At 38.5% G+C, this 21,206-nt stretch overlaps 1 protein-coding gene across 1 annotated transcript in view; it reads left to right on the plus strand.

Annotated features, from left to right (window-relative positions):
• Window positions 1-18,535: 18,535 nt before the first annotated feature.
• The window catches only part of LOC120265115 (LRR receptor-like serine/threonine-protein kinase ERECTA), a 3,976-nt gene continuing 1,305 nt past the window's right edge, over window positions 18,536-21,206 (plus strand). The window contains exons 1-2 of the mRNA XM_039273022.1: window positions 18,536-20,103; window positions 21,077-21,110. Coding sequence (XP_039128956.1) covers window positions 18,536-20,103; window positions 21,077-21,110 — 1,602 coding nt within the window. The remainder of the gene's footprint in view (window positions 20,104-21,076; window positions 21,111-21,206) is intronic.

The raw sequence follows: 21,206 nt of genomic DNA on the forward strand, positions 1-21,206 counted from the left end.
GCCGTTGTATAACCTCATCACTGTTGTTATCAAGCCATGGCAGCGTAGAACTAATGGAAGCGATACAGGAATAATGGCCACACAACGGCAATTATGGAAACCCATCACACCCGTGATCTAGTCACACAATGGGCAGAGAGCCGTGCTAGGATGTGACTTGGAGCCTAGGTAATAACTTACTCACCATGGGCATCACAACGCTCATGGTGAGGCCGTGGCAGACTCGATCCTATAAATACTCTAGGTTTCTCTAAATTCCGGTAGATTCTATGCCGAATAAGGTAGGGTTGTCAGAGTTCTGGAGATCTGAGTGGTTAGAGATGACTTTTAAGCATATTTCAGTCAGGTTCTGGCAAGTTTCACAAGGGAAAATTCGACAAGCATTGTTAGAGGAGGGCTTGCGAAGGCGTTCGGTGTCACCTTGTCAATCTTGGGATCCTCTCATCTTCAACCTTGGCAGACCTATTGAAGGGAGTTATTTAGGAATTCTTTAAATGCTTATCTATTCTTTGGTCTTATGGCTCTCTCTTGTTTTAATGCTTTTTTTTATGACCCATAAGAATACAATTCGATAAGAATTGTATGTCTAGGTCCCTCGATTATTGTTTATAAACCTTGATTGACAATTCAATAAATCTTTCTAGTCTTTTGTGAATCATTGTATGTTTGCTTAAATGGTATTCTTAGTAATGTAGATGAGAAAGGTATGCCCCCACATTAGGAGACCCATGCTCTATTAGATCTATGCATGCTCTAAGAGGTTAGGTATTGCTAGATCTCTGGCTGAGGGTTTGATTAGATTTTTGGATTAGGATTTGATTAGCCCTTCTAGTGGAGTTCTTGAACTTAAGTATAGGAGGCTGAGGTGGAAGAGATACCATCTTAAGTTTTTAGTGTTTAGACTTGGTTGCCAAGAGATTGGGACCAGTAGGTCCTTGAATTCCGCTGGTCTAATAGTAGAATACGATTGTCATACTCAATGCCTATCATAAGTAATAATCAAGATAGTTGTCATATAACCACCTAACCCCTTCTAATTGTACTTAGCAATTCTCCAATTATATTGTGTAATAAATTGTAGAAGTAGATTAAAGAAAGAACGTAAACATTTAGGCTATTGATTGAGCGAAAAGAAAGTAATAGGAGTCCCTTGTCATTCTTGGAAAATATGACCCTCGTGCTCACCCATGAGGTATTACTTGATGACCCATACACTTACAGCATTAACAAAAATATTGTAATATTATTTGCACATTTGCATAGTTATTCTAACACACCTTATCTGTTCATCAAGTTTTTGGCGTTGTTTCTGGGGAAATATAACAATCATTCTTGCGAGGTATTACTTGATGACCCATACACTAGCAGTATTAATAGACTTATTGTGATATTATTTGCATATTTACATAGTTATTCTAACACATCTCATAAGTGTCCATTAGTGACCAAGCAAGAAAAAATGCCATTTTTCCTTTCCATCCAAATGGCCCAACAAATAACATGAATAAGCACAAAAAATGCATCTTTTAAAGTGGATAAACCACTCACATTAATGGGTCTTCCACTTTTTACTCTCTAGAGAAAAAAATGCATGTTAAAACAAGAATGTTGGTTGGTTCTCTATTGTCCCATTATGCAATGAATCAGTGGTTTATCCATTTTTTAAAAAAAATATTGGTATGTTCGACTCTTGAGTTGAGACTTGAGAGTCTCACTGTCAGTCTCACAACTCAAACTTATTCATCTTATCTCTCTGTGTTATGGCGGCCACCATCATGATGAGTTCAGATCACTGGAGTGACTCTTCCTCATCCACATCCTCCCTCTTTTCCATTCCATCCTACTACTTCTTCTTCTTCTTTATTATACTAGTGATATTATCCTTATCAAACTCCTCCTCATTAGCTAATGCACTATTCATGACCTCTCATTCAAAATAATGCTTGGACCTTCTCAACCTCAAGAAAGATTTCAACTTATCTGATGCAATAACTTCACTCTCTAATTCACTCCCTAGCACAGACTATTGCGGTTGGGAAGGAGTCAACTGCGACAAAGCATCCGGTCTTGTTGTCTCTCTTGTCCTCACCTAGAAGTATATGGAAGGTAACATCATGCCTTTCCTTTTTAACCTCACCTCCCTCCAAACACTCAATCTTGCCTACAATAGGTTCAAACAGAGTCTCGTCTTGCTTTCGGATTTTGAAAAACTGGCTAATCTCATACTTCTTGACCTTTCTTATTTCAGAATATTTGGCCAAGTCCCCATAGGCATCTCTCGCCTCACAAAACTCATATCTTTGGATCTCTCCTCTTACATACATCTTCTAAAGCTGGAGAAGCCTGACTTGGACAATCTTTTGTCCCAAGTGCCTGACTTCTTTGCAAATTTTTCTTTTTTAACTGAGCTTTGTCTCAATTCGAGTAGGGGCAAATGTTTGTTTCCAAGAAGTGTGTTTAAACTCTTGAACTTGAATACACTTGATCTTTCATTTAATCTGATACTAGCAGGGTTTCTCCCACAATTCCCATTAAAAACCTCTTTGGAGACATTGACTATTTCTAATATTAACTTCTCTGGGAGTTTGCCAAATTCTTTAAGAAACTTGAAGTGTTTGACATCTTTGAATCTTAGTTATTGTAATTTTCTTAGGGCCAATATCTTTGTCAATCTGGAATCTCAGTCAATTGATTGATCTAGACCCCTCGTATAATTACTTCTCTAGGAAATTACCACCAATGCCTGCTAGTTCAAAATTTTCAACCCTTATTCTTTCTTATAATAATTCCACCTGATGGATCTCCAATACTTTCGACTTTGCATGATAGCTTGTGTCACTTTATCTAGATGGCAACTCACTCATTGGATCTATCCCAGTATCCTTGTTCACACTTCCGATATTGGAGGAGTTGATTCTATCTAATAACAACCTCTCTTGTCAACTGCATGAATTCACAAATGCCTCTTCTACATTATAATTCATTGATCTCGGGGGCAATAATCTCCAAGGGAAGCTCCTAAAATCACTTGTCCATCTCTCTACTCTCATGTCACTTTATTTAGGTACAAACAACTTTGATGACTCTATGGTGGAATTAGAGTTGTTTGGTCATCTTCCATGTCTTAAATCTTTGGATATTTCAGGCATTTACTTGTTGATATCTAACCAAATTATAGATTCTTCTCCTCTATTTCCATCTCTCACTGGGTTGAAATTGAATTTTTCCAACCTAACAGCTATCCCATCTTTCTTGAAGCATAAAAAGAATATGAACTACCTATACCTTTCAAACAACAAATGGTAGTATATCCGAGTGGATATGGGGCATTGGGAGTTTCGGCTAGACTATGGATTTGTCTTTCAACTCATTCACAGATATTGAGAGGCCTTTCTTGATGCATTCAAGTAATGTTTATTTTCTAAATCTTTCAAGCAACAGAATTGGTGACACCGTACTAAGTTGGATTTGGAGCTCTTGTCTTTACTACCTGAATTTATCATGTAATTTGTTGACAAGTGTTGAGAGGTCCTTTTCCATTCCACCAACTAATGTTGTTTATATTGATCTCCACTCTAACTTGCTTCAAAGACCAATTCCACTCCCTCCACCAAGTAGTGTCATTGTGGACTATTCAAACAACCTCTTCACTTCTTCCATCCCATTTAACATATCATACTACCTAAACAAAACTAGATTCTTCTCATTGTTAAATGATAGTCACATAGGAGAATTCCCTTCATCAATTTATAGTGCAACAAAACTCTATCTTTTTTTATCTCCCTCACAACACTTTTCGTGGTTTGATACTAGCTTACCTATTGGAAAGCCTTGTTGATTTGAGAGTGTTGAATGCTCAGGAGAACCGATGCTCTACTTCCTACAAGTGTACGGGGTCGCCAAGTAATACCTCATGTAAAACACAAGGATCGTATTCCTCGGGGTTAAGGATCTACTATTACTCCTTCGCCGCTTATTTTCTAACCTAACTCTTTAGTGAAGGGTTTCTACTTAACTAGTTGTTGATAAACAAATAAAAGGCCACTAGAAGGTGAAGGTTTAACCAAGAGGCTACAAACACAAAAATGATATGCAAAGGGCCACAGACGTGGATCCCCTTAGCGGGGTCATCATGATGCAAGGATGAATAACAAAAGATGCAAAGGTGGCTTTGAACCGGGAGACTTCTAAATTAGGTCAACCCCAATCACTTGGTGATTGAACCCTAATCCCATACGAATGTTGATCGGAATCTCTTCCGGATCAACCCTCCTACTATTTCATTAACAGCAAAGAAATCCCAAAATAAGAGTAAACACAACCTAGGTTTACTCTTAGAGGTCAGAGGGCTACCGGCACCCGATTTCTCAGTGTGTAAGTACAAGCAACCCGTTCTAATCCATTCAAGATCTAGTGCACATGAGCAAGTTACGTCAACATGAACAACTCATAAAAGAACTACGGATCTCTCCACATGTAATTCTAGCATGTATGCATAATGGATTAGATCACAAACCAAACTAATACAATAGAATTAAGTAGCAATCATCCAAAATACATGATGAACCCCCCCAAGGTTCATCAACACTCAATGGCCTTGGGGGTCTAGTGTGTCTTCATACAAATGTAAACAACAATATGAACAAAAATACAAGAAAAGATCATAAGTGACACTCCTTAGATGAAATGATGATGAAGATTAGGTAGATCGGGCCGAATGATGCTTCCTTCTTCCAAGGATTGCCGAATGATGCTTCCCCAAGCTGAAGACCACTTCCCAGTCCTAAGACTCCTCTCTTTCCAAGGTGGTGATTCTTTCCTTTGAAGTTTTGTGCTTTGGAACCTCAAATGCCCTTCAAATCACTTCGAAAAATTGTTGCCATTTTCTAGGTTTCTTCTCTCCTAATAGTAGCCAAGAACCCTTCCTTCAATCATAAAAGACTCCCCCCTCCCCCGAGTCATACGGGTCGTATGGAGCCTGTATGAAGACCGTATGAAGCTTAAATGATGAATTCCCACTGTATACCGGGGTCAATACCGAGGGGCATACAAGTTTGATAAGGATCTGTATAGTGCCCATATGGCTTTGGCCAAAGTTTCTATCTTGAAAATTCTCAAGGTGCTCCAGCCGGCTGCTACAAGAGATTTGCTACAGTGAAAGCGATGTAGTGCTGCACATCTGGGTTTTCTCCTTTCTTTGCCCAAATTGTGTCCTTCTATTCTCCATGGCATCTTTATGCCCTACAAGGCAATTAATACATGATTAAGCACAAAACGGATATCAATTCTAACAAAAATACATGCTAAATATACAAAATACATATAAGAAAAATAAATACATTTAGACACTTATCAACTGTTTTCAAGGAAACATACCACAAAAGGTCAGTCAATGACACACCCCTTGCGAGTGCATACCGCAAGTGCACGGGTTGTCGAAGTAATAAAGTACCCTGGTGAGTGGGTAGCCATATCCACAAGGAATAGTGATCAGAAACACAAGAATTGCTAGTTAACTATGGTGAAGATGATTCAAAGTGGTGTGAACAATATTGATGCAAATAAAAATAAAAAGAACAAGAAAGAGACGCAATAAAATGATAAGAGAGGCAATCGATAGAAAGTGGGGCACCCGGACATTGCTCATCCTAGGACTATTGCTTCAAGTGCAAGACCGATCATTATATCTCCTAACTGATGTTTAATAAGTCATAGAAACCCTTAAACACACGGTCCTAAACCTAAGGTCAACTGCGACTAACCCTACACTATGCCCCGGTGGAAAGGAATGCTCTCGACGCCTCACACTGTGTGGGGTTGGAAGAAGCTCTAGGGACACCAAGTGATAAACCCTATTCCCTAATCTAGATCTAACCCTTTGGTCCAGGCGAAAGACCCCTAGTTACAATTATGCCCCAGCACTAATGATTACTTCAATGCTTTACTCTATTGCTTGTGCAACTAAGCCCTAGCGGAGTTCCTCTCTTAGCACTTCACTCTATTTTGACTGTAAAGAACTCTTGGAACATGGAGGTAAAATAAATCACACCAGAAGGAAAAGGGGATGTTCCGCTACCTCTCGACTCACCCTCTCTACCCTCTCCAACCTTACTTTGTCTAACCCTCATAGTGTGTCACTCATCCAAAAAGATTACCAAGATGGATTCTTAACCCCAGTGTCACTCTAAGGGAAAATTAACTCAACAAGTAAAAGCATGCAATCCATAAGTAAAACTCCCTTGTAGTCAGTATCAATGGTCTTGTGAAGTAGCCTCGTCTTCTCCAAAGATTCCCTCATCAAGCCTAGGGGCACACCTCGCCGAATCGATGCCGACGAAAGCTCCCCCAATAACTATCTTCCAAAGGAACACGGTGTTGAAGATTGTAGAACCACTCCAAAAACCTTACCAAAGCCTCTCCAAACCCTAGCCGCGAGTGCCTCCAAAGTTAGTTAAAAGATGGTAAAAAGGTTGGAAAAGGATCCTTCAAAACGCCTCAAATCATGACTTAAATAGGGTTGGAATCGGGTATCCACACGAGCGTGTGGAATTTCCACACGCCCGTGTGAATCTCTAGGAATCGAATTTTTAGCGCACTGTGAACAGTAACTGCTCACAGTAGATCTTGCTAGCATGAATGGGCACACATCCATGCAGTAGATCGCGTTGTGTCTTCAATAAAATCACATTTGACGAAGATCTTGCTAGCATTGCACAAGTCAAAACACATGAGTGTGACCTACTTTGTGCTCCTCTAATTTGCATGTTCACTCGAGCGCAACGTAAGTTAGCACACACTCACATGTCTTTAAGCACAACTTGTGTCTTCACATTTGTTCACTCCAATATTTCATCAACAAATTGCATCCACGATCTAATTTTGGTTTCTTTCTTTCATACTTGTCTCCATAACCCTACATGCGCAAAAGAACACAAATACACATGTGTAAGTGATAAACCTGAGAAAAGCAATACTCAATATAAGAAAAGAATACTTTGTATTACTATTACACAAGCACTTGTCACTCAAGATGTGCTCTACAAATAATCAATCTCCACAGAAACAAGTTGAAAGGAATGGTACCTTTCTCATGGGCCAACTGTGCTGAGCTCGAAGTCGTAGACCTTGGTAGGAATAAGTTGGAAAACTCTTTACCATATTGGTTGATGAATCTTCCTTCATTGAAAGTCCTAGTTCTCAAAGAAAACAGATTCTTTAGACATCTGGCTGGAATTTATGAAGGTAATCACTTCATGATGCTCCATTTCAAAGGCCAAGCTATGCCTTCATCTTTGAGTACCATACTCTTAATTAGTATGTATACAATTAGATGTTTGTTAAATAGCATGCATGCAATATTGTCATTTCCTCCTTGTCTTGCTGATCCTCCTACAACTCCAATTGAAATTCAAAAAATATCATATTGGAATTTCAAGTCCCCCCTGAGCCACACCATTGACTTTGGTCTTTAGAAAATTCTTCCTAAGAAATTCAAAAAATATGCATTGAATTGAAATAGTAAGTTTGAAATTTTGAGCATGACAAATAAAGATTTAACAAATACAACCTACTATACTCTGAAATCTGAATGTAGATAAAATTTCAAACATTGGAATGTGAATTTAAGAAGGAAGAAACAGCTGAGAAGAAACAAATTAGTGAAAGACAACCACATTTATCTTTCAATGGAGTGGAGAAAAAGAACAGGGAAGAGATGAACACAAGATCATCTCAATTTTCAATAATAAGTCTTGAATTATAACTTGAAATTGATTCTAGAAATAGATATTACATTATATTATCCCTCATCAGTTTAGTCACCAGGAACATGACATAAAAGATGATATAATAGTACAACAACTTGTCAAATTATTATATCATCCTTCCTTGGAGTCACGTTCTACTCATTTCATTATCTAAATGAATATGATGAAACTTCATTAACTCTTCTATGGACAATGAGAAGTAATAACTCAAGTTAGCACGTCTAGAATTATTTTATCAAGTATAATCATCTCAAGAAACTTCTCTACAACAAAGAGCGCCATTTTTTGTACCATCTTCTAAGAAATATCATATTACATTTCTCTAACTATAATGGTGAGGTTTGTAGGCATAGCCATGATTATTCTAAGCCCAAAGTGCAAGTACAGACATGGTAGAAGAACCAAACACCAACGCGATGTAGGAAGCTTTTATCAGTCAGGGGGCTTGAAGACATTGTTTTATTATGGAAGAAATTTACAACAATGAGATCCACCAATGCCATATATTATACAAGGACTTCAGCAGAGAGAGAACCCAGAAGCCCTTCCAATAATAGGGTATTTGGATTGAAGTCATCATAGCCAGTTAAATAGAAGATCATTATTTCTAGGAATATCCCCATAGGTTTGGTCACCAAGAACATGATACACATGTGTGTTTTGCTTCTGCAATCGATGACACTAAGTAGAGGGTCAACATTGGCTCTCATATTTTGACACTATACAGTGCATTGGCAAGTATAGAGCCATAAATTTTGCTCCTACTATTTTGTCGCATTGTAGGTTTTGATGGGTGTGGAGAAATTTGTGGAAACAAAAGCATGAATATGATGTTGTGTTTGGAAAACATTGTTTTTGACACGTATAGGAAAAGTCCACAAAAAATTTGTAAAATCATCAAAAAATAACTAGATAATAACGAAATCCAAAATTGCTTGGAATTGGTGAGGTCCATAAGTCGCAATAGATTATTTCAAAAGGGAGAAGTAGTAATAGAATTTGAATTTGGAAAAGGAAGACAAATGTGGTGACCTAATTGATAAGCATCGCATAGGACAATGGTACTGGACTAGTTATTACTAAGAAATGGATGAACAAAGTAAATGAGAGAGAGTTTGATGTCCCAGGTGGCCAAGATGGCAATGCCATAGGTCAACGGACGTCGATGCCTCGACGAGAGGATAGGAAGCCGGAGTGGTGATTTTTAGGAAAAAGGATATAACTCGCTCAAACTATTGCACCTCAGAATCTTGTGCCCAATTTGAAGATCCTTCAAAGAGAAACCAAATGGGTCAAATTCAATTGAACATTTTGTTATTGGATGTGAATTTACGAACGGTTATATGGTTTTTGACAATGTGAGGTCTAATCCGGACATCATGAAGATAGAAAGGGTGATGAACAGAATTAAGAATGGTAAAACCAGTGTGCATAATAGGCATTAGGGATCCATCACCAATTATAACATTCTTAGAAAAATGCTCTATAGAAGAAGAGGAACAGGGAAGTATACCATCGTCGGTGGTCATATGCCCAGTCACCCTTATATTCATGTACCAGTTAGAGGCAGGTTATTGAAGTGCCATGGAGTTGAGGGCATTGATCAGCGTTATCTGGTCCCAACAAGGTGGTGGTGCAGGCAACAATGGCATGGGGAGAATGCCTTGGGAGTGTCGTATAGTATGGCATGAGCCTGATGAGGCCTTGTGGATGGATGCAAGGACATACCAGGTCATCTAGGTCCTACAGGCATGAAGGGAGTGTTGCCACGCCATGGTGCCAACCAAGGATGCATGGAACTAGGTCATGACCTACTGTATGGGACCCAGGATGGATTGACAAAGGAAATGCAGCCACCGCATTCCCTAGTTTAGCCAGAATGACCACCATCGTGTCTACAACAGCGGCCGCCGTAGTATGTACCCTGGCAGCCAAGGGTGATGCGGTCACCGTGGTTAGTGCAATCACCATGATCGAGAGAGCTGCACTGGCCCTTGTTTGTGCTGTTGTCACCTGATTTGATAGTAAGGAGCATGGTGGCTACCGTGTTCTTGGAGAAAGGAGTCATCCAATCTAGAGGAATGATGTGAATGTGAGGATGTTGAGTAGTTTCAATAATCAATTTGAGGCTATTAATCCAAGGATTTATGTGCCAACTACAAACCGAATCATCCAAATTAATTAAAGAAGGAATTTTAGAGTCACCAAGAAGCACATTCTAAACACACAGCCTTTGATCAATGGCAATTTCGAGAGCAGAAACAATGGCTTGAATTTCACCAACAATACGATTCTCAGTAGAGTTGGACATGCATCCTGCAATGGAAACAGAATAATTAGAAGAAGTGATAAAGAATCCATTACTGCCTACCTAATCATGGCCAGTCCAAATAGAAGAAGAGAACTGAAAAAAACCATCAGCATCGGAGAAGCTATTCAGGATCAATTTCTTGCCAGACAGCTTCATATTGGAACAAGTGATATCTTTTGCATAATTAATAGCTTGTAAGCAATGATAGAATAGTTTGGGGAAACATTTCAAAAGATAGCATCACAACGGGCCTTCCAAAGATACCGAGCAGTCACTCTAGTAAGAGATTCCATCTTAGCATAATAATGAGACCTAACAAGCCTATCACCATAGATAAATCCATTTGGGAAACAAATGGGATTGGCAGTCATAGTAGAAATAATATTCCAGACCCATTGGGTTTTATTGCATTGGTAAAATAGATGATCAACAGTTTCATATTGAATACCATAAAAAACATACACATGTTTTTGGGGCCTAGATTAATAGAATGAAGAAAATCATTAGTAGATATTCTGCTTTTAAAGGAAGCCAGAAAAAATGCTTGACTCGGGGAGTTACCCTGAGTTTCCAAATATTCTTCCAACCCTCCCAGAATTAGAGGCTACCAAACCATGATTCAAAAAAGATAAACATTGGAGGAAATCTTGGAGTTGTGAGCCGTGGGAGCCCAATCCCAATGATTGCCAACATTGTTATCAATATGACCAAGACTAGGAAAGTCTCATCAAACATTACCAAAAATATTATTCAACCAATGATAATTCCATCTGGCATCCAAAATTAAATTATAGCAATTGAGCAAGTCAAGATCAAGATTCATATTAAGGTAAGTAGGCTTAAAAGCGAGGGGGATTTCAAAACACTAAGGATCAAAAAGAAAAGAGGTGCAAGAAGGATTAACAAAATTAATCCGATAATAAGGTCTCAGAATGTTAGCGGCACCGCACAACCCTCTAAAGAACCACGAGCAGTTGCTTAGAGCTAAATCACTCAAAAAAAATTAAGCCGACCATACTTACGATGCAAGATATTCACCCAAATAGAATTAGCATAATTTAAATACTTAAAAACAAGTTTAGCCTTAAGAGAATGTTTGGCAACAAGGAGATTTCTCAGAGCAAGTTCCCCCTCAGTTTTAGAATCAGTAAGACAATTCCTACAAACTGCGTGGATGCCCTTTTCATTGCCACCCTTGTGCCAAAAGAAACTTCTAACAGTCTTTTGAATTTCCTTGAGAATAGAATCAGGAATGGGATATATAGATATGTAATAGGTAGGAATAGAAATAAGGGAGGAATTGATCAAAGTAGACTTAGCAGCCATAGATAATTTGAATGTCTCCATCTAGAATAAGTATGATAAATCCTATCAACAACGTGTTTAAAGGAAGAAGCTGCCAATCTCATAGGAGAAATTAAAACTCCCAGATAAGAAAGGGAAATGAAGCAATTTTTAAATTGAGGATAGAGCTGATATTCTTCAAAACTTTGTTGTTAAACCAAGACGGAAAATAAATGGATAACTTGGAAACATTAGAGTTCTGACCAGTGATTTGACCATAGATGGAAAGACATAGGGTAATATTTTTAGAAGACTGTCTAGTAGCACTGGTGATAAGAATTAAGTCATCAGCATACACAAGATGATTATAATTATAACTAAGACTATTGTCAAAACCATGAATTAAACCAATATTAAGAGAAAGGTTAAGCATAGAAGTCGGGTTTTGGGAAACAAGAATGAAGAGGTAAGACGAGATAGGATCACCCTGACGGACACCTCGGGAAGCGAAAATCTAGGGGATAGGTTGACCATTGATAAGAAAAGAGAAAGAACTAGCCTTGAGACAAGTATTGATCCAAGATATCCAAGTGTTAGGAAAGTCCATCTTAGCTAGGGCGGCAAGAATTGCACTCCAGCTAAGCGTGTCATATGCTTTTTCAATACTGATTTTCACTAACATCCTAGAGGGCCATTACTATTATGCTCAATCGAATGAACAATCTATTGTAAGGCTATAATGTTATCAAATGAACACTGACCAGTAACAAAACCCACTTTCTCCTTGCTAATAAGCTTAAGAATAATGGCTTTAAGCCAATTAGCTAAAATTTTTGAAATAATTTTAAACAAACATTGCAAAGAGAATTGGGACGAAAATCAGAAACTAGCCTAGGGTTATCTTTCTTGGGGATGAGGGCTACAAAAGTCTTACCTAAGAGGCTGGCATGACAGAATTCGAGAAGAAATAACTAATAGCCAAGAAAAGATGATCCCCAATTTCTAACCAAAAAAAATGATAAAACTCAGCATTAAAACCATCAGGACCAAGGGACTTACCTAAAGGTAGCTCATGAATAGTGGCAAAAACCTCCTCACAAGTAACTTCACGGGTAAGAACATGACCTTCCAAATTAGATTATTGTGAGATCATTCACAAGGCATTATAAATATCAAAAAAATACTATCATAAGAATCTGACCACAAATTAGAGTAAAAATTAAGAGAGACATGCTCAATATCATAATGATCAATGGTAGGAATACCATTTAAATAAAAAAAAATTTGAGTACTAAAATTAAGATGAGACTGAATCCTAATAGTTTTACAGGAAAGGCAGTATTTTGATCTCCATCTAGAATCCAGAGAAGATGAGCACATTGAGCCTACCTCATGGAATTCTGCCTCTAAAGAGTTGCAAACTTGGCATAACAATCCCTAAGCTGGGAATATGTGTCAGTATCAAGAAAATCAACACATTCCAGAGAATAAATACTACGTTTAGTTTCAATAAGAGCAAAGTCAAGGGAATATAAACCAGAAGCCTGCCAAGAACTAATTTTAGCACTGGAGCAAGAAACACAATGAGTAAAAGCACGCATGGGGTTCCAATGAGGCAAAAAGTTCCAAGCATCCCTAACAACACTGTGGCAACTGAGATAGTCAAACAAAAAATTATCAAAATAAAAACCCTTCTAGTTGTGAATAACATGCATGCAGACAAACAAAAGAAGGGCATGGTAAAATACGAGGTAAATGAAATAGAGAATAAGACTGAAAATTAGAATACCAAAGAAGATTCATGAAGCAGTGATCTAAACGGGCCCAGCGACGGGTAGCACCAGATTGATTATTGCACCAAGTAAATTTAAAACTTGCAAAATTTAAATAAAAAGATTGTTATTCAATAAAATTTGAAAATAAACCAGATTTGCGGGAGTAGTAACGGAAAGAACCTCCTTTATTATGCTTAATGCAGGTGATTATAGAATTAAAGTCACCAACAATAAGCCAAGGGAGATCTAAAAACAACATTTTGGAAAGTTCAAGCCAGAGAGAACATTAAGCATGAAACGATTCGAATTATAAACAATAGAAATAAGCTAGTTTTAGAAGAATCAAGGAAAATGACAATATGCAATGCTCTATGAGACACAGCGATAGGAGAAACCTGACCGATAGCCTTATTCCAGATGACGATGATTCCCCCATAGAAACCATCAGCCAACAGGGCAGCCCAATCCCAACTGCAGGGTGTCTTAGAACAGAACCTATCAACTCAGTCAGAATTAGCTCTAGTTTCAACCAAGCAAATGATCATGGGTCTGTACTTCCAAATAAGCCGTAACACACTAGTGGAAGTATCCCGAGCCAAGATTCCCCAACATTTCCAACAAATGAATTTAGCGTAATTTATAAAAACTAAAATAAATAAAAGAATGACAAAGAGTAAGGACACTTCCATAGAAGAAATAGGGAAAAGAAAACATGATTCAAAGGAACGAGAGAGAGAAAGATCAAGAGCTGGACTCTCCTATCTCCACTCTTCCCTTTTTCTAGGAAGCGATCACCACGTGATAACCCTTCCTAATCAGGGCATCTCTATGAGCCCCTTCTTTGAACTGATCTAAGGTCATCGAATCATCTAGACCCTTGTCATTAGACACATCCTCACCGAAACCATCTAGACCCTTGTCATCATAAAGCTAACCCTTTTATCGAGTGAGATTAGGCGTGTTCACTTTCCAAGAAGTTTCTCCACAGGAAAGATCAACGGGGGATCTGGATTGTTAGGAATATCATCTATTCAGGTGAAACTAGACTTAAAGGGTTTGGCGCAAATGGTGCTAGAAGCGAGGAATCCTCCACGACCGCGTCCTCTTACGGCTACACGTATACCTCGAGAAGGTGCATCTCAAAAGCCGTTGGGCCAGAGTTCTCAATGGCTTCTACCTTGATAGTCACGTGATCGGCACAAAGATTAGTCTCTCGACCACAGGTGCGGTCACACCGGCGAGATACGAACATATAAGGACCGAAATCAAGATCAATAGGAGAACTTTAGGGGTCACATGAGATTTCTACTATCTAAGGGTCAATATGGGGTTGTCCATCTCTGTATCTCAGGCAACAGTATTCACAATCTGACGCGAACTAACTTCTGACCTCCAGAAATTCTGAAGGGGTGGAAAGGTTCGGTCATTCCCTGTCACCATTACACGAGAATAAGAATTAGAACCATGGCCAATGATTTGAATCGCTCATACAGTACCATCACAAACACATGATGGGAATTATCTTCGATCCAAAAACCTCTGTTAAGAGGCTTAGAAAGATTGATCTCAACACAAACATTGGTGAAGTTAGATCTAGTTAACTAGGTAGTGAGATCATCCACTTTCAACAAATAAGGAAGATGAGCAGTAATGGATCCCAAAAGTTGACAAGAAGGTTGTAAAGTTGTACCCAAATAGCAGCCGTATTAAGCTTAGCAAAGGCTGGCTCAAAGAATGGTTTCCATGGTGGCAGTTGAAGGATTATGCCTTTAATAGACTAAGGGCTATCAATAAGAAGACACTGCATTACAGAATGAGAGAGATAGCGGATTAGAAAAAATCTGTTAGGGAGATCAGAGATTTAGACCTCACAAATATCTACCCATGTGGCCATCAGAAATCCTTCACATGGTCCAATGGGGGAGGCTTACCAAAAAAACTTACCATATAACGAGTTATGAAACTTCATACGAGCTCAAGAGATGGCATCTCCATTAGGCCTGCTAAAACAGTTTATGCATGTTTCAGACAATAAAAATTGGTCAAAGCCATTGGACTCTAAACAATAATAGAGTGATACAATTCTTGAAATCACATTTTTGTACATTGCTTCTGTTATAGCTCACTCTTTCAAGTTATGTGGATTTCTTACTCAATTCTCAAGCAGGATGTAAGGAATTGTTTTTTATTTTTTATTTTTTGGTAGTGAACAAACAAGCTAGTATACTTAATAGCATGTGGCTAGTATTATACCTCATGATTTATGTCTACCATACCTATTAGTAATAATCAATCTATTCGAATTAGGGTTAAGAAAAATCATTCTATTCAAATTAGGGCTATAAATTACAATTAATTGATATTTAATTAACAATTGATTAATCATCAAAGATCGATCACATAAACACATGAATATATGTGATAGATCAGGGTTACCTCACAGAGATTTCACAAGCACAAAATCCTCCAACGGGCACACACGATGTTCTCGAAATTTTCACCCTTAATCCAGAAGTAGTGATCGATTCTTTAGCTTCAAGCAACTAATGTGAATATTAGGGTTTTTGTCATAGCCTTCTTTTGATGGCAATAATAAATTAAATAAAAACCCTAATCTCATATTACATATTTATAGGAAGTATATGTTTGGATAAGGTTAAACACATATAGCGTGGGATCCAATTGGGATCACTACATTTTTAGCAAATGCTAATTTTAATAATCACAATCATGTCCATCAACAAATTGCAACTTTAATGATCTCTAATATTAATTTGATGTCTATATAATACAAGCCTATAATAAAATATCATCAAACATGCAATACCCATAATTATGCATGCAAAAAACTAAAATTATTTTATTGCCAACAAGCTCATAGCTCAGCGACATGGGCCTACTTGTGTAAGGTTGAGGTAGGGGACTTTTATTGCCCCGAGTTCAAATCTTCCAGGTAGCAAGTGGTGGTTTCGGATCCCTATTGTGGGCTCGGGTTTTGCCACCCGAGCCTTTCATCTCCAGGTGAGGGTGCAGGGTTAGATGTTCAATTCCCGGCCATGTGCATACATTAAATAATAATTAAAATTGGCTTTGTAGGGCATACTAGTTTTTCAATACCATGGTGGAAGTCACTTAGATTTCTTTGCTAAGCTTAGCCTTTTATCTTCACCATTAGTGAGAGATGGATGTGAATTCAAGAAGGGTGAGATCCAAAAAATCAAGACGCAAGGTTTGCATTATAAATTGCAATTGATTTTTTCACATCAACATATGTCTTATTTTTATTTTTTATTTTTTATGAAGGTGACAAGCCCCTCCCCACCCCCACACACACACACACACACACAAGGGGTTACAGTGGTACACCAGTTATGGTGGCTTAACGACCTTTTAGAGATTCACCATGTGAGGCAAGCTAACACGCTAGGCAATTAAGGCATGTCACATACGTCCAAAATAACATATCAATGACCACAACCCCACAATGATAAATTCACCATGGTTTGCAACCTGGAGATATGTCTCATTTCAATTTTTAGTTTTAGTTTGAGATAAAGTCCATCCAATATTAAACCCTCAAAGAGAAAAGACTTCTCTTTTATTTTTGAGAAAAATGACTAAACCACTAACATATTGTGTCACGCCCCAACCCACAAGCCCACGGAACGCGGCAACTGTCGCAACGATTCCGAGGAGGGGCACTTCGTCACTCAACCCTCAGGGCGCCACAAGGGTAACCAACAACCTGGAAACAACAATATTTATACTGATATAGAGCGGAAGTAGCAACAACAGCAACCACAATAATAAATAGAATTTGAGGGATTCACAAATGCACGGGGAAGCAACAACAACAACAACACACAACTGATACACCAAGGGTTTAAGAGTTGTTTAGATACAAAATTATGCAACAAGGTTTAGTACATACTAGTGGATCCATAAGTCAAACAACCTGTCCATGACAAAAAGAAACATACATGAACTGAAAAGATACACATAAGATAAAATAGTAGGAAATACTCAGCACGTTACCACACAACTGCACCTACTACCTACAAAAGGCTGGGAAGAGGAAAGAGTGGTGAGCAACTAATGTTACTCATTGAGGGAAGCTTAGCACAACTCTAATAGAAATATACCACAACAATGACGTAAATCTCGAAATATGCTACTTTACAAATAAAATAACTAGTTTAGCGCATGAATATATATAATAGCAAACTTCAATACAAAATAGCAACAAAAATAGAATAAGAAGACATTCTACCTCAATCAGGGTTTTAGAATATCAAAGTGTGAAAATACTAAATATAGAGTTTCAAATTATAGGAATAAGCAAATCATGAAGCAAAGCTTCCATACTAAACATGTAACTCAAAATAGTTCCCAATTATAGGTATATCAAAGTAAATAACATGAGTTTCGCAATAAGTAAACATAATACTAGTGTCAAATCAAATTTATGGGAGACTACCCTCCTAAGAGCGACAGTTGAGCTTCGCCCGCTCACTATAAATTCAAGATGACACTACAAAAGAAACAATGGGAATAAATCTCAACCCAGAATAAAGCAACACCCAACACTTACCCAGCATAAAGTGTTCTAGAAGCCTCCCTAAACTTTCACCGTGGCCGCAGTTAGGTTTAGAGCCGTCAAAAGTACTCATGCCCTTACCGTTGACCCATCCGTTCACCGCATGGTGACAATGGCTATCCGATGAATATCCAGTCAGGACTCTACACTCCCACCTGAACTGGCCCTCATAGTAATCAGCCGGTCTACCATGCTACCTCAAAAGACTCGCTGTGGAGACCGCCTACTGCAGTAGGGTATCACTATACAAACTCAACAATAAGCACAACTCCACACGGAGTACAATTGCCAACACAATAACCAATAACAATAACACATCACCCATTTCCATAAGGAAATGATATAACTCATTTAAAAATACTAGAGAGACTAAAAATTACAATTTGAAGTAATGAATTAAAAAAATAAATTTAAAAAAAAAAACTATTCAAAAAATTTTATATAGATATATTTTATAATAAAAAGTTGAGTTGTCGAGAAAGTTCAAAATTTGCACAATCCTTGAAGGTGCAGAATTTTCCGTGGCGATAGGCCTGCTCAGTTTTTGTGCAGTGGGATCACTTACATAATTTCTACCACTACTCGCACTCGTGGGGCGTAGAAACGTGTTTTCATTTGCGAAATGATTTTTTACACGTGCAAAGCGTTCTTGCGAGAAGTCAAATATCAATTGACCTATCCGTTGTTGGTTTATCTCGTTGACTTGCGAGAAGTCATGTTTGAAGACTCTGAAATCTTTGCACCTTTTCTTATTATAAATTAAATATATCACTACTAAACTCCTCAGAGCCAAAGTCCCTCAATGAGTTCCGGCCACCGGAACCCCATCACTTTCTTCCTCATTTTCATTGTGTTCCTCTTGAGGTTCAGGTCCTTTTCCTGGACACAAACCTCCCATTCCCAATGTATCGACCTTCTCGAACTCAAGAAAGGCTTTTTATTCTCGTATGCAACTACTTCGCTCCCGTCCTGGCTCACTGGCACAGACTGCTGCACCTGGGAAGGGCTCACCTGCGAAGAAGCTTCCGGTCTGGTCGTCTTTCTCGACCTCAGCGAGCGAAACATCTCTGGCAAGATTATGCCATTCCTCTTTAACATCACCTCCCTTCAAAGACTCAACATTGCCCACAATTCGTTTGATGAAAGTCCTCTACTTGAAATCAGAAACCTTGGCAATCTCACTCATCTTAACCTCTCTAATTCCGGGGTCATAGACCAAGTCCCCATGGACATTTCTCTCCTCAGAAAGCTGGTATCTTTGGACCTCTCTTGGTCAGGATGGAACACAGAATCACCTCCACTGGATCTCCGGAAGCTCATTGGAGGCCTCTCAAACTTGAAGGAACTCTACTTGGATGGTGTCAATGTCTCTGCAAATGGGACACAGTGGTGTAGTGTCATCTCTGAATCTGTTCCAAAGCTTGAAGCTCTCAGCTTGGTGGGCTGTTCACTCACAGGACCAATTGACAGTTCCTTGTCCAAGCTCCGGAATCTGTCTCTACTTCGTCTTGATGACAATGATTTGTCTTCTGAGGTACCTGAATTCTTTGAAGATTTCTACTCTTTGAATGTGCTTACTCTCTCCAACTGCAAACTCCAGGGATTTTTCCCGAAACGTGTGTTTCAACTCAAGAACTTGAAGTATATTGATATATTACACAATGATGAGCTTTCAGGCTATTTGCCAGACTTCCTGAAAGATAGCACTCTGGAGAGCTTGATAATTTCATCCACGAATTTCTCTGGTAGTTTATCGGATTCTTTAGGAAATTTGGAGTCATTGATGGATTTGGATCTTAGTGGTTGTCATTTCTCAGGATCAATACCTTGGTTATTCCGGAATCTAAGCCAGTTGGTCTATGTGGATCTCTCTTCAAATAATGTCACAGGAGAGATACCAGTAATTCTTGGTGGAATATGGATTTCTGAAATTTTGCTCTCAAATAATAATCTGACAGGATCCGTCCCTGAATCTTTCAGCCAGCTCAACCATCTAGTTACTCTTGATTTACAGGAGAACTTTCTCTCTGGATCGATCCCGGCATCTTTGTTCACTCTCCCAGCATTGCAAGAGTTACAACTAAGTGAGAACGAGTTCTCTGGGCAGCTGGAAGAGTTCTTAAATGGCTCTTCTGTGTTACAAGTTGTTGATTTGGGCAACAATAATCTCCTAGGGGAGATCCCAAAATCAATGTTTGATCTCTTGGGTCTCCAGTCTCTTGTGTTGTCCTCAAACAACTTCACTGTCACAATTGAACTGGACTTGTTTCGCAACTTCCGGAATCTCAAATACTTAGATCTATCAAGCAACAACTTGTCAGTGTCTGACGGAACCGGCGATGCTTCTCTTCTCTTTCCTTCCCTTGCAGAGTTTTTTTATTTTTTTTATTTTTATTTTTTTTTTAAAAAGAACCACGGGCTGTTTCCCCTTGCAGAGTTGAGGTTGGAATCTTGCAATCTAGTCACTATTCCGGCTTTTCTGAAGCATAAAAACAACATGGACTGCCTAAACCTTTCAAATAACAGAATTGGTGACACCATACCTGAATGGATTTGGAGCATTGGGGACATCAACATGAGCTACTGCTACTTGAATTTATCTCGCAACTTATTTACATTTATTGAGGGACCTCCACCTCATGTCACAATGAGTGCGGGTTTCATTCTGGATCTCCACTCTAACTTGCTTGGCGGACCAATTCCCCTTCCCCCGTCGAATAGCTTCATTGTGGACTACTCAAACAATCACTTTGTTGCAATCCTAAGTATTAGTAGTAGTTGAATAAAGATAAGAAGATGCTGAAGAATAGCTGAAGGTTTGAAGATGAATTTTGAGAGGAGAAGCTTGTTGAGTATCTGAAAGAATATTGAAAATAGGGGAAATTACATAAGTTAACCCCAGGTAGTGGTTCTGGTACACACATGGCACAGGGATATGTTGGTACATTCAATATGAGTGAAGAGTTATCCAAAAGAGTGAAAAGACATTAACTACCCCAAACTGTTATTGTTGTTTAACTGTGAGGTCGGGGGCATTGTTGTCATTCGGCCGGATTCAATGATCAAAGTATAAGAACTGCTGAAGTGAAAGAGAATGGTATCCAGATTGAAGAATCCCTTCTTCTCCTTGTCTTCTTCCTACCTTTCCCTTGTTCTCTAAACTCAATCTGAAGATCTCCGAGTGAACAACCTCTGGTCTTTAAGTATTTGTATTTAATTTTCAGTATTGTTGTTGTTCTTGTTTTCCTATGGATTGTGTGTGCTTATGAATGTTCATGTTCCCATCTTGAGAGATCTTCAGGTTTACCTTTGATCTACTCTTGATTGTACTCTCTTTTGATAGATCTCCAGGCTTTGCCTCTGGTCTTCTCTTGATTGTACTCTTTGTGAGAATATTAAGGAAAACCTTTTTGGTGGTGCTTGATCTTTGCTATTTTATTTCTAAATTTAGAGGAGGAACAACTGATACAATT

The sequence above is a fragment of the Dioscorea cayenensis genome, chromosome 7 (assembly GCF_009730915.1).
Source record: "Dioscorea cayenensis subsp. rotundata cultivar TDr96_F1 chromosome 7, TDr96_F1_v2_PseudoChromosome.rev07_lg8_w22 25.fasta, whole genome shotgun sequence".
NCBI classification, from domain to species: Eukaryota; Viridiplantae; Streptophyta; class Magnoliopsida; order Dioscoreales; family Dioscoreaceae; genus Dioscorea; species Dioscorea cayenensis.